This window comes from Amyelois transitella, chromosome 4, assembly GCF_032362555.1.
Source record: "Amyelois transitella isolate CPQ chromosome 4, ilAmyTran1.1, whole genome shotgun sequence".
Taxonomy (NCBI): domain Eukaryota; kingdom Metazoa; phylum Arthropoda; class Insecta; order Lepidoptera; family Pyralidae; genus Amyelois; species Amyelois transitella.
In genome coordinates this window covers 13,194,079-13,207,107 of record NC_083507.1, presented here as the reverse complement: position 1 = coordinate 13,207,107, position 13,029 = coordinate 13,194,079, and the positions used below count along the sequence as shown (strand labels likewise).

The 13,029-nt window shown below is 51.9% G+C and overlaps 1 protein-coding gene across 1 annotated transcript; it reads right to left on the bottom strand.

Moving 5' to 3' along the window:
- Positions 1–3,922: 3,922 nt before the first annotated feature.
- LOC132903946 (uncharacterized) lies at positions 3,923–6,091 on the bottom strand. The gene has a single exon (XM_060953603.1). It carries the CDS (start codon positions 6,089–6,091, stop codon positions 3,923–3,925), a length of 2,169 nt encoding a protein of 722 aa, XP_060809586.1.
- Positions 6,092–13,029: the final 6,938 nt, after the last annotated feature.

The following is a 13,029-nucleotide window of genomic DNA, read 5'->3' as shown; positions in this document are numbered from 1 at the left end:
AACCTAACCCCACCCATATAAACCTAACCCCACCCATATAAACCTAACCCCACCCATATAAACCTAACCCCACCCATATAAACCTAACCCCACCCATATAAACCTAACCCCACCCATATAAACCTAACCCCACCCATATAAACCTAACCCCACCCATATAAACCTAACCCCACCCATATAAACCTAACCCCACCCATATAAACCTAACCCCACCCATATAAACCTAACCCCACCCATATAAACCTAACCCCACCCATATAAACCTAACCCCACCCATATAAACCTAACCCCACCCATATAAACCTAACCCCACCCATATAAACCTAACCCCACCCATATAAACCTAACCCCACCCATATAAACCTAACCCCACCCATATAAACCTAACCCCACCCATATAAACCTAACCCCACCCATATAAACCTAACCCCACCCATATAAACCTTTTTTTTTTTTTTTTTTTTTTTTTTTTTTTTTTTGTTACGAAGGGGAAATCCATTTACGGACGACCCCCCGGGTCTTCACCCGGGAGAGTGTGGGACTCCTGGCACCGAGTGTGCCAGACTACCGCACTAAAACCCCTCCGGCGCTTCCTTCCTGCCATTTCGAAGGCATCATGGGATCGGCTATGCATTCTACCATGATGCCCTCTGGCTCCTCGGTGCGGCTTTACCGAGGATCTTGCTTTATTGGGCGACTAGTAAGTTGCTAGTCGCCCATACTGCCCAGGATTAGTGGTCCTGTTGGGGGAGTAGGTGAGCACGGTAACGTGCTCGCCTTCTGCCACCCCGTCCACGTCTATGTGAGGGCGCGTTTGGATCTTCCTCCCGCGCCCTCTCAGCAGCCTCCTTCTGTGAGATGACGGTCTCACAGAAGGAAGCAACCGCCACCCAGTTCCTCTCGCTGCATAACATCCTGTCAACGACGTTATGCAGCGAGAGGTCGCCATCCCCCAAAATTTCCACCAGCTCTTGCCGCTGCGCCGACCACCTTGAGCAGTCTGCCAGAGTGTGTTGGGCCGTGTCGTCCGGCTCTCCACACTCATGGCAGACCTCGCTCCCCTCTTTCCCAATACGGTACAGGTAATGACCGAAGCAGCCATGCCCGGTCATTACCTGTGCCAACCTGTACGACACCTGGCCGTGGTGTCGATCCAGCCATTTGTCCAGCGATGGAAGGAGTGCCCCGATGGTGCGAACTCCGAATTCGGAGTTTTCGAGGTCACTCCTCCATCGCTCCCGTAACCTAGCCACGACCAGGTCCCACGTCTCCCTGCCTCTGCCGTCCACTTCTCTTTCGGCGGCAGGCAGAGCCCGCCACCTTGCCCTCTCCTTGTAGGCCTCCATATGGGCCAGCGCGTCCAGTTCCCACGGTGGGGTGCCAGCTAAGGCGCAGGCTGCCGCCCACGCCACTGTTATGTAGGCCCTGCATATTCGGATGGCTACCACTCTTTGTGGCCGCCGAAGCAGGGCCTTGTTGGCAGCGGAGAGCCTATCCGCCCATATCGGTGCCCCGTACAGTGCCATGCTGCGAGTGACATTCGCGTACAGGCGACGGCACGGGGCACCCGGCCCTCCTACGTTGGGCAGCAGTCGGCTGAGTGCTGACGCTGCACCAACGATTCGGGGAGCCATTCGCCTAAAGTGCTCCCCGAAGTCCCACCGTGGGTCCAGTATGATGCCGAGATATTTGATGTTCGGCATCATCCGGACTCTTTCTCCATCTACTAGAATGGACGCGCCAGCCGGAGGCCTCCAACCTCTTCCGCCGAAGGCAATGGCCTCAGTTTTGTTGAGGGCCACCCTCAGTCCCAGCAGCCTGATGCGGTAAACCATCAGGTCTGCCGCGACTGCCGCTCTGCGTAGGGTCCCCTCCAATTCTTCGCCCCAGACAGCGACCAACGTGTCATCCGCATAACAGATGACCGCCATCCGGGGCAAGAGGACCCCGCGGATGGCCCAGTCATAGCCGATGTTCCACAGCAGGGGTCCCAGCACCGACCCCTGGGGAACACCGCAAACCATTGCCCTCGACGTTATCATGCCATTCTTATTCTCGTAGAGCACTACCCTCGCCGTGAGGTAGTGCTCCACGATCCTCCGTAGATAAAGGGGCACCCCGTGGAACCGAAGTGCCTCCTTTATCACCTCAAAGGGGATGGAGCCGAAGGCGTTGGCGATGTCAAGGGACACAGCCACGGCCCCACCCCCCCTCTCAGTTGCCCTCTCCGAGAAATCCCTCAATGCCCCGATCGCGTCGATGGTAGACCGCCCAGTCCGGAACCCGAACTGGCGGTCCGAGATGTCCGGCCCCCTGTTTTCAAGATGCCGGATGATCCGGGATGCTATTACTCGTTCGAGCATCTTTCCGGATTCATCCAGCATTACAAGGGGCCTCCATCCGCTGGGGGAGTCCTCTGGCCGACCCTCTTTCCTCAGAAGGCAGAGCCGGCCTTCCTTCCATACCCCTGGGAACCGCCCTGTTTGGAGACAATCTTCAAATAAGTCCCTCAGGCGATCCCCAAGGTGTATAAGCGCCACCGGTATGACTCGGCCCGGGACCCCATCAGGACCCGGCGCCTTTTTGCTTCGATGGAGTCGGTCTATGACCCGCTCCATCTCTGCGTCAGTGACCGGCGGCACTTCCATCATATCGGAGGACTCCCGCTCCGGGGCAGCCATTCTCGGAGGGGCAAACTCTGGGACCTCGGGGAAGAGTCCCTCCACCACGTTTCGGAGGAGCTCCGGTTCAAGAGAGGCCATCGGGGCGGCACACTGCATTTTGTTCCGTACAAGTTTGTACGGCCGCCCCCACGGGTCCCGGTCCAAGGCGGCCAAGAACTCTTTGTAGGATTCGTCCTTGGCCTTGGCAATCGCCTTGGACAGGGCCTCCTTAGCCTCTCTAAGTGCCGTGCGCAGGAGCTCCTCCTCACCCTCCACGGTCGTCCGTCGCCGCCTACACCGGGTGTATGCCCGGCGGGCACTATTGCTGGTGCGTCGGAGTACGGCGATCTCCTCCGACCACCAGTGCACCCGTTTTTTATTAGGCGGCGGACCCGATCTCCTCATAGAGGCGTCACAGACAGCGACAAGCGACGCCCGAAAGCGGCAGGCCCTCTCCTCCACGTCGAGGGACCGGTCTGGCGATTGTGTTCGCCAACGCTCAATCATGGCCGCCTCTTCAGCTGAGTCAGCGTCGAGGCTGGCCAGGCTCCACTTGCGGAACCGGTCCCTCGGGAGATTGCGATCTTGACTGGGCGGCCGCACCGAAGCCGGTCTGGAGACCGACATCCGAACATATAAATGGTCGGAGAGGGTCTCCACATCCCCCAGGACACGCCAACCTGTGACACGTGCAGCGGCGGAAGGGGTAGCGAACGAAACGTCCACTATGGAGCCCCCATTCCACCGTACACAGGTGTTGGCAGTGCCCTGGTTTAGGACACACAGCCCCGATGCCACCATCCAGTCGGAGAGGATCCTGCCGCGCAGGTCAGTGACGGGGGAACCCCATACCAAAGACTTGGCATTAAAGTCCCCCGCCACTATTACAGGCATGGGCGCCGCTCCCGCAATAATCCGCCCCACCTCTAAGAGGAGGGACTCAAACTCCCGTCGCGGTCTAGATGGGGCGAAGTACACAGCGACAAGAACCATGTCGCCCCATCTAGCCGCAACGTAGCCCCGGCCTGCACTCTGCTTGACCAGAGGAGGCCGGTCTCCCAACCGGGGTATGGTCACCGCGACCTCTCCCTCCGTGTCCCTTACCCACGTAGGGAGTGGGGGAACAAAGTACGGCTCAGACACAATGGCAGCACTAATGCCCCACTCCGCCAGGTGTTGCAGCAAGAGATCTTGCGCGCGGGCGGAGTGGTTGATGTTGCACTGCAGCAGCTCAAGTGCTTGGTGCTGACGTCTGGGCATTAGTGCTCCATTGTGTTGCCTACTCTTTTTAGCCCGGTGGGCTCCAGTCGTCCCCTGGTGCGCGGGGGGTTACACGCCTTCCCTCCCATTGTGTGCTTCGCCGGGAGTTTGGCATGATGGCACACCGCGCACCAGGGCTCCTTCTCAACACATTGCTGTGTGAGGTGCCCCGTTTTCCCGCATCTGTGGCAAAGTTCCGACCTGTCCACCGGTGATGGGCACAGCGCCCTCGTATGGCCCAAACCCATGCACCTGAAACAGCGCATGGGCAGGGGTTCCAGGCCAGTGATTTTGGCAGACGACCAACCGATCAATATACGGCCGTCTGCCACGAGGGCGTTGGCCACGGCTACTGGGCAGGTCACGATGACAGCCCCGGTAAAGTCCCGTGTCATTCGGATCTGCCCCACCTTTACATGTTCCGGTGGACATTTGCCAGCCAGGGACACCTCATTCCGCAAGGTCTCCGGGGTGATTGATTCATCAAACCCGGAGATTTTAATTTGGGCCGTTTTGTACGGCCTCGTGACCTCGGCCACATCCCCCACCAGGTCCCGGATTTTGTCAGCAAGGTTGTCAGCGACAACGCTGCTGTCGTTTCCGGGAATCTCGATGATTCTGGCGCCCGTCGCCGTACTCCTCACCGCCACGTGATCCACACCCACGGTCGCCAGTTTTATAGTGGTGACCCTTCCCATCACCGTTTTGTAGTCGACTGTGGCACCCGACTTGAGAGTCACCACCACAGCCGTCGATTTGGGAAGGGCATACTGCCGCTTGACCGGTACGGGGGCCGTAGGGCGAGGAGCCGCACTATCCACCTCAGGGGGGGAGGATTTTTTCCCCTTCCCCTTATTTTTCCCTTTTTTCACTACCTCCGTCCAAGAGGAGGAGGGGGAGGGTTCCTCCTGGGGTGGGGCGCCAGAAGCATCCTGTGAGGGAGCTTGCTGGGCCTTTGCCGTTGTGGCTTTAGGCGCTTTGGGCGCCGGGCCAGGTCTTGCCGGGGGCATCAGGGTGGAACCTGCAACTGCCCCCACATTTCCGGGTTGTATGGGTGCCTTAACTTTTTTGGCATCATGGGCCTTTCCAGCCTCCTTATTGCGACGGTCAGCCGCAAGTGGTGGACGCAGCACCTCCTGAGGGGCAACAATAGCCCTCTTTTCTAGCTCCTTTATGCGGTCATTCATCATTCCCCCCAGAGAGAGGAAAAGGTCCCTGGTGAGGGACTCTCCGAACGACCGCATGGAGCGGTCAACTTGGGCCATAATATCGGCCGTCGAGTCTAGGGTCTCCGCATTGGGGGCCTTCCTCTCCGAGAATGCGGTACGGAGGGCTTTGGTCTCCTGCCTGAGCAGCGCCAACTCCTCCCGCATTCTCTTGTTGTCGGCCGCCATTTTGCGGATGGCCTCTGCCTCTTCGCCTCGGTCCGAGATTTTATCCGCCGCTGCGAGGATCTCGGCACAGGCGGCCTTCATTTTCGCCCAAGTTGTCCCCTTGAGGTTGCCCGACTTCTTGGCCTCCTCAAGTACGGTTCGAGCCGCCTTGCGCACCACCTCCAGTTGACCGTCCACTATTGAGGCTTCACTGGTGTTCTCTTGGGGATCTTTTAAATAACCCGCCGCTCTGTCCGCCTCATCTTCGAATTCGGCGAATTCCGACGCCATTTGTGATAGCCTGGCCTTAGCCTGGCTCAGCCCCGCACTGGTCGCCTTTGCCGGCGCACGCCCTCTTTTGGGCTCGCTAAATTTTGCACCCTTTTCAGGGAGCGTGTCAATGTTTTCGGCCCTCCTCTTTGGTGGCGAAGTTTGTGTGCGCCGACCAGCGTGACGGCCCCTCGTGGCTGTGTTGATTTTGGGGCCTCGCGATCTTAGTGTAGGCCCCTCCAGCGCCTTCCGTTTGCGGGGAACACTGCCCCTGCCGTCCTTGAGGTCTTCCATCATTGTGGCTTCCGGAAGGCTGTCGTAGTCCTCGTCGGATGTCGGCGCGAGGATTAGCGACCCTCGGCTCGTCGACCGTGTCGACAATTGGGAGGGACTTGCGTCCCTCTGGCGGTAAGTGCCCCCCCCAGATACGGTGGGGCAGCCCACGCCCGAAGGCGTGGGGAGGGATTCTCCGACTCCTTGGGAGTCGGTACCCTCCTGGGGTATTGTAGTTTTCTTATACGCCATTTTCATTGATTTCCTTTTTTAACAGGGTGAGGTCCCTGATCTCCTCCACCTCTTCAGTGGGCGCTTGGGACGGGACTCCCCCCCCCCGCCATTCATCCCATCGGCACGCCCGACCTTGGGATTAGGGTTATTTTTTATTGAGGTTTTCTTCCTCGCGACGAAACGTCCTCGGCCCCATCAATTTGGGGTAACGAGTTGCCCGGCGCCGAGCCGAAACCTGACGCCGCGCGAGTCACATCCACTCACTGTCTGAGGGCAGACAAGAGGGAGCGACTGGTAGGCGGACCTGGACGCAAAAGCGTCTGCCCAGAAGCCAGTTAGGCTATTCAACCCGTCCATGTGTCAGGACATTTGCCGATGGATAACAAAACCCCTAATAGCGGAGAGTTATTAACCATCGCCCAGGGTGCACCAGCCCAGTGACTTGTCAGCCCGCCGCTATCACCGGATCAAAGATCAAGCAACAGAAGCAAAGCTTTCAAGGTACTGAGCCAACGTGGAGGTTTCCTGACCGTAGCACCCCACACCCATATAAACCTAACCCCACCCATATAAACCTAACCCCACCCATATAAACCTAACCCCACCCATATAAACCTAACCCCACCCATATAAACCTAACCCCACCCATATAAACCTAACCCCACCCATATAAACCTAACCCCACCCATATAAACCTAACCCCACCCATATAAACCTAACCCCACCCATATAAACCTAACCCCACCCATATAAACCTAACCCCACCCATATAAACCTAACCCCACCCATATAAACCTAACCCCACCCATATAAACCTAACCCCACCCATATAAACCTAACCCCACCCATATAAACCTAACCCCACCCATATAAACCTAACCCCACCCATATAAACCTAACCCCACCCATATAAACCTAACCCCACCCATATAAACCTAACCCCACCCATATAAACCTAACCCCACCCATATAAACCTAACCCCACCCATATAAACCTAACCCCACCCATATAAACCTAACCCCACCCATATAAACCTAACCCCACCCATATAAACCTAACCCCACCCATATAAACCTAACCCCACCCATATAAACCTAACCCCACCCATATAAACCTAACCCCACCCATATAAACCTAACCCCACCCATATAAACCTAACCCCACCCATATAAACCTAACCCCACCCATATAAACCTAACCCCACCCATATAAACCTAACCCCACCCATATAAACCTAACCCCACCCATATAAACCTAACCCCACCCATATAAACCTAACCCCACCCATATAAACCTAACCCCACCCATATAAACCTAACCCCACCCATATAAACCTAACCCCACCCATATAAACCTAACCCCACCCATATAAACCTAACCCCACCCATATAAACCTAACCCCACCCATATAAACCTAACCCCACCCATATAAACCTAACCCCACCCATATAAACCTAACCCCACCCATATAAACCTAACCCCACCCATATAAACCTAACCCCACCCATATAAACCTAACCCCACCCATATAAACCTAACCCCACCCATATAAACCTAACCCCACCCATATAAACCTAACCCCACCCATATAAACCTAACCCCACCCATATAAACCTAACCCCACCCATATAAACCTAACCCCACCCATATAAACCTAACCCCACCCATATAAACCTAACCCCACCCATATAAACCTAACCCCACCCATATAAACCTAACCCCACCCATATAAACCTAACCCCACCCATATAAACCTAACCCCACCCATATAAACCTAACCCCACCCATATAAACCTAACCCCACCCATATAAACCTAACCCCACCCATATAAACCTAACCCCACCCATATAAACCTAACCCCACCCATATAAACCTAACCCCACCCATATAAACCTAACCCCACCCATATAAACCTAACCCCACCCATATAAACCTAACCCCACCCATATAAACCTAACCCCACCCATATAAACCTAACCCCACCCATATAAACCTAACCCCACCCATATAAACCTAACCCCACCCATATAAACCTAACCCCACCCATATAAACCTAACCCCACCCATATAAACCTAACCCCACCCATATAAACCTAACCCCACCCATATAAACCTAACCCCACCCATATAAACCTAACCCCACCCATATAAACCTAACCCCACCCATATAAACCTAACCCCACCCATATAAACCTAACCCCACCCATATAAACCTAACCCCACCCATATAAACCTAACCCCACCCATATAAACCTAACCCCACCCATATAAACCTAACCCCACCCATATAAACCTAACCCCACCCATATAAACCTAACCCCACCCATATAAACCTAACCCCACCCATATAAACCTAACCCCACCCATATAAACCTAACCCCACCCATATAAACCTAACCCCACCCATATAAACCTAACCCCACCCATATAAACCTAACCCCACCCATATAAACCTAACCCCACCCATATAAACCTAACCCCACCCATATAAACCTAACCCCACCCATATAAACCTAACCCCACCCATATAAACCTAACCCCACCCATATAAACCTAACCCCACCCATATAAACCTAACCCCACCCATATAAACCTAACCCCACCCATATAAACCTAACCCCACCCATATAAACCTAACCCCACCCATATAAACCTAACCCCACCCATATAAACCTAACCCCACCCATATAAACCTAACCCCACCCATATAAACCTAACCCCACCCATATAAACCTAACCCCACCCATATAAACCTAACCCCACCCATATAAACCTAACCCCACCCATATAAACCTAACCCCACCCATATAAACCTAACCCCACCCATATAAACCTAACCCCACCCATATAAACCTAACCCCACCCATATAAACCTAACCCCACCCATATAAACCTAACCCCACCCATATAAACCTAACCCCACCCATATAAACCTAACCCCACCCATATAAACCTAACCCCACCCATATAAACCTAACCCCACCCATATAAACCTAACCCCACCCATATAAACCTAACCCCACCCATATAAACCTAACCCCACCCATATAAACCTAACCCCACCCATATAAACCTAACCCCACCCATATAAACCTAACCCCACCCATATAAACCTAACCCCACCCATATAAACCTAACCCCACCCATATAAACCTAACCCCACCCATATAAACCTAACCCCACCCATATAAACCTAACCCCACCCATATAAACCTAACCCCACCCATATAAACCTAACCCCACCCATATAAACCTAACCCCACCCATATAAACCTAACCCCACCCATATAAACCTAACCCCACCCATATAAACCTAACCCCACCCATATAAACCTAACCCCACCCATATAAACCTAACCCCACCCATATAAACCTAACCCCACCCATATAAACCTAACCCCACCCATATAAACCTAACCCCACCCATATAAACCTAACCCCACCCATATAAACCTAACCCCACCCATATAAACCTAACCCCACCCATATAAACCTAACCCCACCCATATAAACCTAACCCCACCCATATAAACCTAACCCCACCCATATAAACCTAACCCCACCCATATAAACCTAACCCCACCCATATAAACCTAACCCCACCCATATAAACCTAACCCCACCCATATAAACCTAACCCCACCCATATAAACCTAACCCCACCCATATAAACCTAACCCCACCCATATAAACCTAACCCCACCCATATAAACCTAACCCCACCCATATAAACCTAACCCCACCCATATAAACCTAACCCCACCCATATAAACCTAACCCCACCCATATAAACCTAACCCCACCCATATAAACCTAACCCCACCCATATAAACCTAACCCCACCCATATAAACCTAACCCCACCCATATAAACCTAACCCCACCCATATAAACCTAACCCCACCCATATAAACCTAACCCCACCCATATAAACCTAACCCCACCCATATAAACCTAACCCCACCCATATAAACCTAACCCCACCCATATAAACCTAACCCCACCCATATAAACCTAACCCCACCCATATAAACCTAACCCCACCCATATAAACCTAACCCCACCCATATAAACCTAACCCCACCCATATAAACCTAACCCCACCCATATAAACCTAACCCCACCCATATAAACCTAACCCCACCCATATAAACCTAACCCCACCCATATAAACCTAACCCCACCCATATAAACCTAACCCCACCCATATAAACCTAACCCCACCCATATAAACCTAACCCCACCCATATAAACCTAACCCCACCCATATAAACCTAACCCCACCCATATAAACCTAACCCCACCCATATAAACCTAACCCCACCCATATAAACCTAACCCCACCCATATAAACCTAACCCCACCCATATAAACCTAACCCCACCCATATAAACCTAACCCCACCCATATAAACCTAACCCCACCCATATAAACCTAACCCCACCCATATAAACCTAACCCCACCCATATAAACCTAACCCCACCCATATAAACCTAACCCCACCCATATAAACCTAACCCCACCCATATAAACCTAACCCCACCCATATAAACCTAACCCCACCCATATAAACCTAACCCCACCCATATAAACCTAACCCCACCCATATAAACCTAACCCCACCCATATAAACCTAACCCCACCCATATAAACCTAACCCCACCCATATAAACCTAACCCCACCCATATAAACCTAACCCCACCCATATAAACCTAACCCCACCCATATAAACCTAACCCCACCCATATAAACCTAACCCCACCCATATAAACCTAACCCCACCCATATAAACCTAACCCCACCCATATAAACCTAACCCCACCCATATAAACCTAACCCCACCCATATAAACCTAACCCCACCCATATAAACCTAACCCCACCCATATAAACCTAACCCCACCCATATAAACCTAACCCCACCCATATAAACCTAACCCCACCCATATAAACCTAACCCCACCCATATAAACCTAACCCCACCCATATAAACCTAACCCCACCCATATAAACCTAACCCCACCCATATAAACCTAACCCCACCCATATAAACCTAACCCCACCCATATAAACCTAACCCCACCCATATAAACCTAACCCCACCCATATAAACCTAACCCCACCCATATAAACCTAACCCCACCCATATAAACCTAACCCCACCCATATAAACCTAACCCCACCCATATAAACCTAACCCCACCCATATAAACCTAACCCCACCCATATAAACCTAACCCCACCCATATAAACCTAACCCCACCCATATAAACCTAACCCCACCCATATAAACCTAACCCCACCCATATAAACCTAACCCCACCCATATAAACCTAACCCCACCCATATAAACCTAACCCCACCCATATAAACCTAACCCCACCCATATAAACCTAACCCCACCCATATAAACCTAACCCCACCCATATAAACCTAACCCCACCCATATAAACCTAACCCCACCCATATAAACCTAACCCCACCCATATAAACCTAACCCCACCCATATAAACCTAACCCCACCCATATAAACCTAACCCCACCCATATAAACCTAACCCCACCCATATAAACCTAACCCCACCCATATAAACCTAACCCCACCCATATAAACCTAACCCCACCCATATAAACCTAACCCCACCCATATAAACCTAACCCCACCCATATAAACCTAACCCCACCCATATAAACCTAACCCCACCCATATAAACCTAACCCCACCCATATAAACCTAACCCCACCCATATAAACCTAACCCCACCCATATAAACCTAACCCCACCCATATAAACCTAACCCCACCCATATAAACCTAACCCCACCCATATAAACCTAACCCCACCCATATAAACCTAACCCCACCCATATAAACCTAACCCCACCCATATAAACCTAACCCCACCCATATAAACCTAACCCCACCCATATAAACCTAACCCCACCCATATAAACCTAACCCCACCCATATAAACCTAACCCCACCCATATAAACCTAACCCCACCCATATAAACCTAACCCCACCCATATAAACCTAACCCCACCCATATAAACCTAACCCCACCCATATAAACCTAACCCCACCCATATAAACCTAACCCCACCCATATAAACCTAACCCCACCCATATAAACCTAACCCCACCCATATAAACCTAACCCCACCCATATAAACCTAACCCCACCCATATAAACCTAACCCCACCCATATAAACCTAACCCCACCCATATAAACCTAACCCCACCCATATAAACCTAACCCCACCCATATAAACCTAACCCCACCCATATAAACCTAACCCCACCCATATAAACCTAACCCCACCCATATAAACCTAACCCCACCCATATAAACCTAACCCCACCCATATAAACCTAACCCCACCCATATAAACCTAACCCCACCCATATAAACCTAACCCCACCCATATAAACCTAACCCCACCCATATAAACCTAACCCCACCCATATAAACCTAACCCCACCCATATAAACCTAACCCCACCCATATAAACCTAACCCCACCCATATAAACCTAACCCCACCCATATAAACCTAACCCCACCCATATAAACCTAACCCCACCCATATAAACCTAACCCCACCCATATAAACCTAACCCCACCCATATAAACCTAACCCCACCCATATAAACCTAACCCCACCCATATAAACCTAACCCCACCCATATAAACCTAACCCCACCCATATAAACCTAACCCCACCCATATAAACCTAACCCCACCCATATAAACCTAACCCCACCCATATAAACCTAACCCCACCCATATAAACCTAACCCCACCCATATAAACCTAACCCCACCCATATAAACCTAACCCCACCCATATAAACCTAACCCCACCCATATAAACCTAACCCCACCCATATAAACCTAACCCCACCCATATAAACCTAACCCCACCCATATAAACCTAACCCCACCCATATAAACC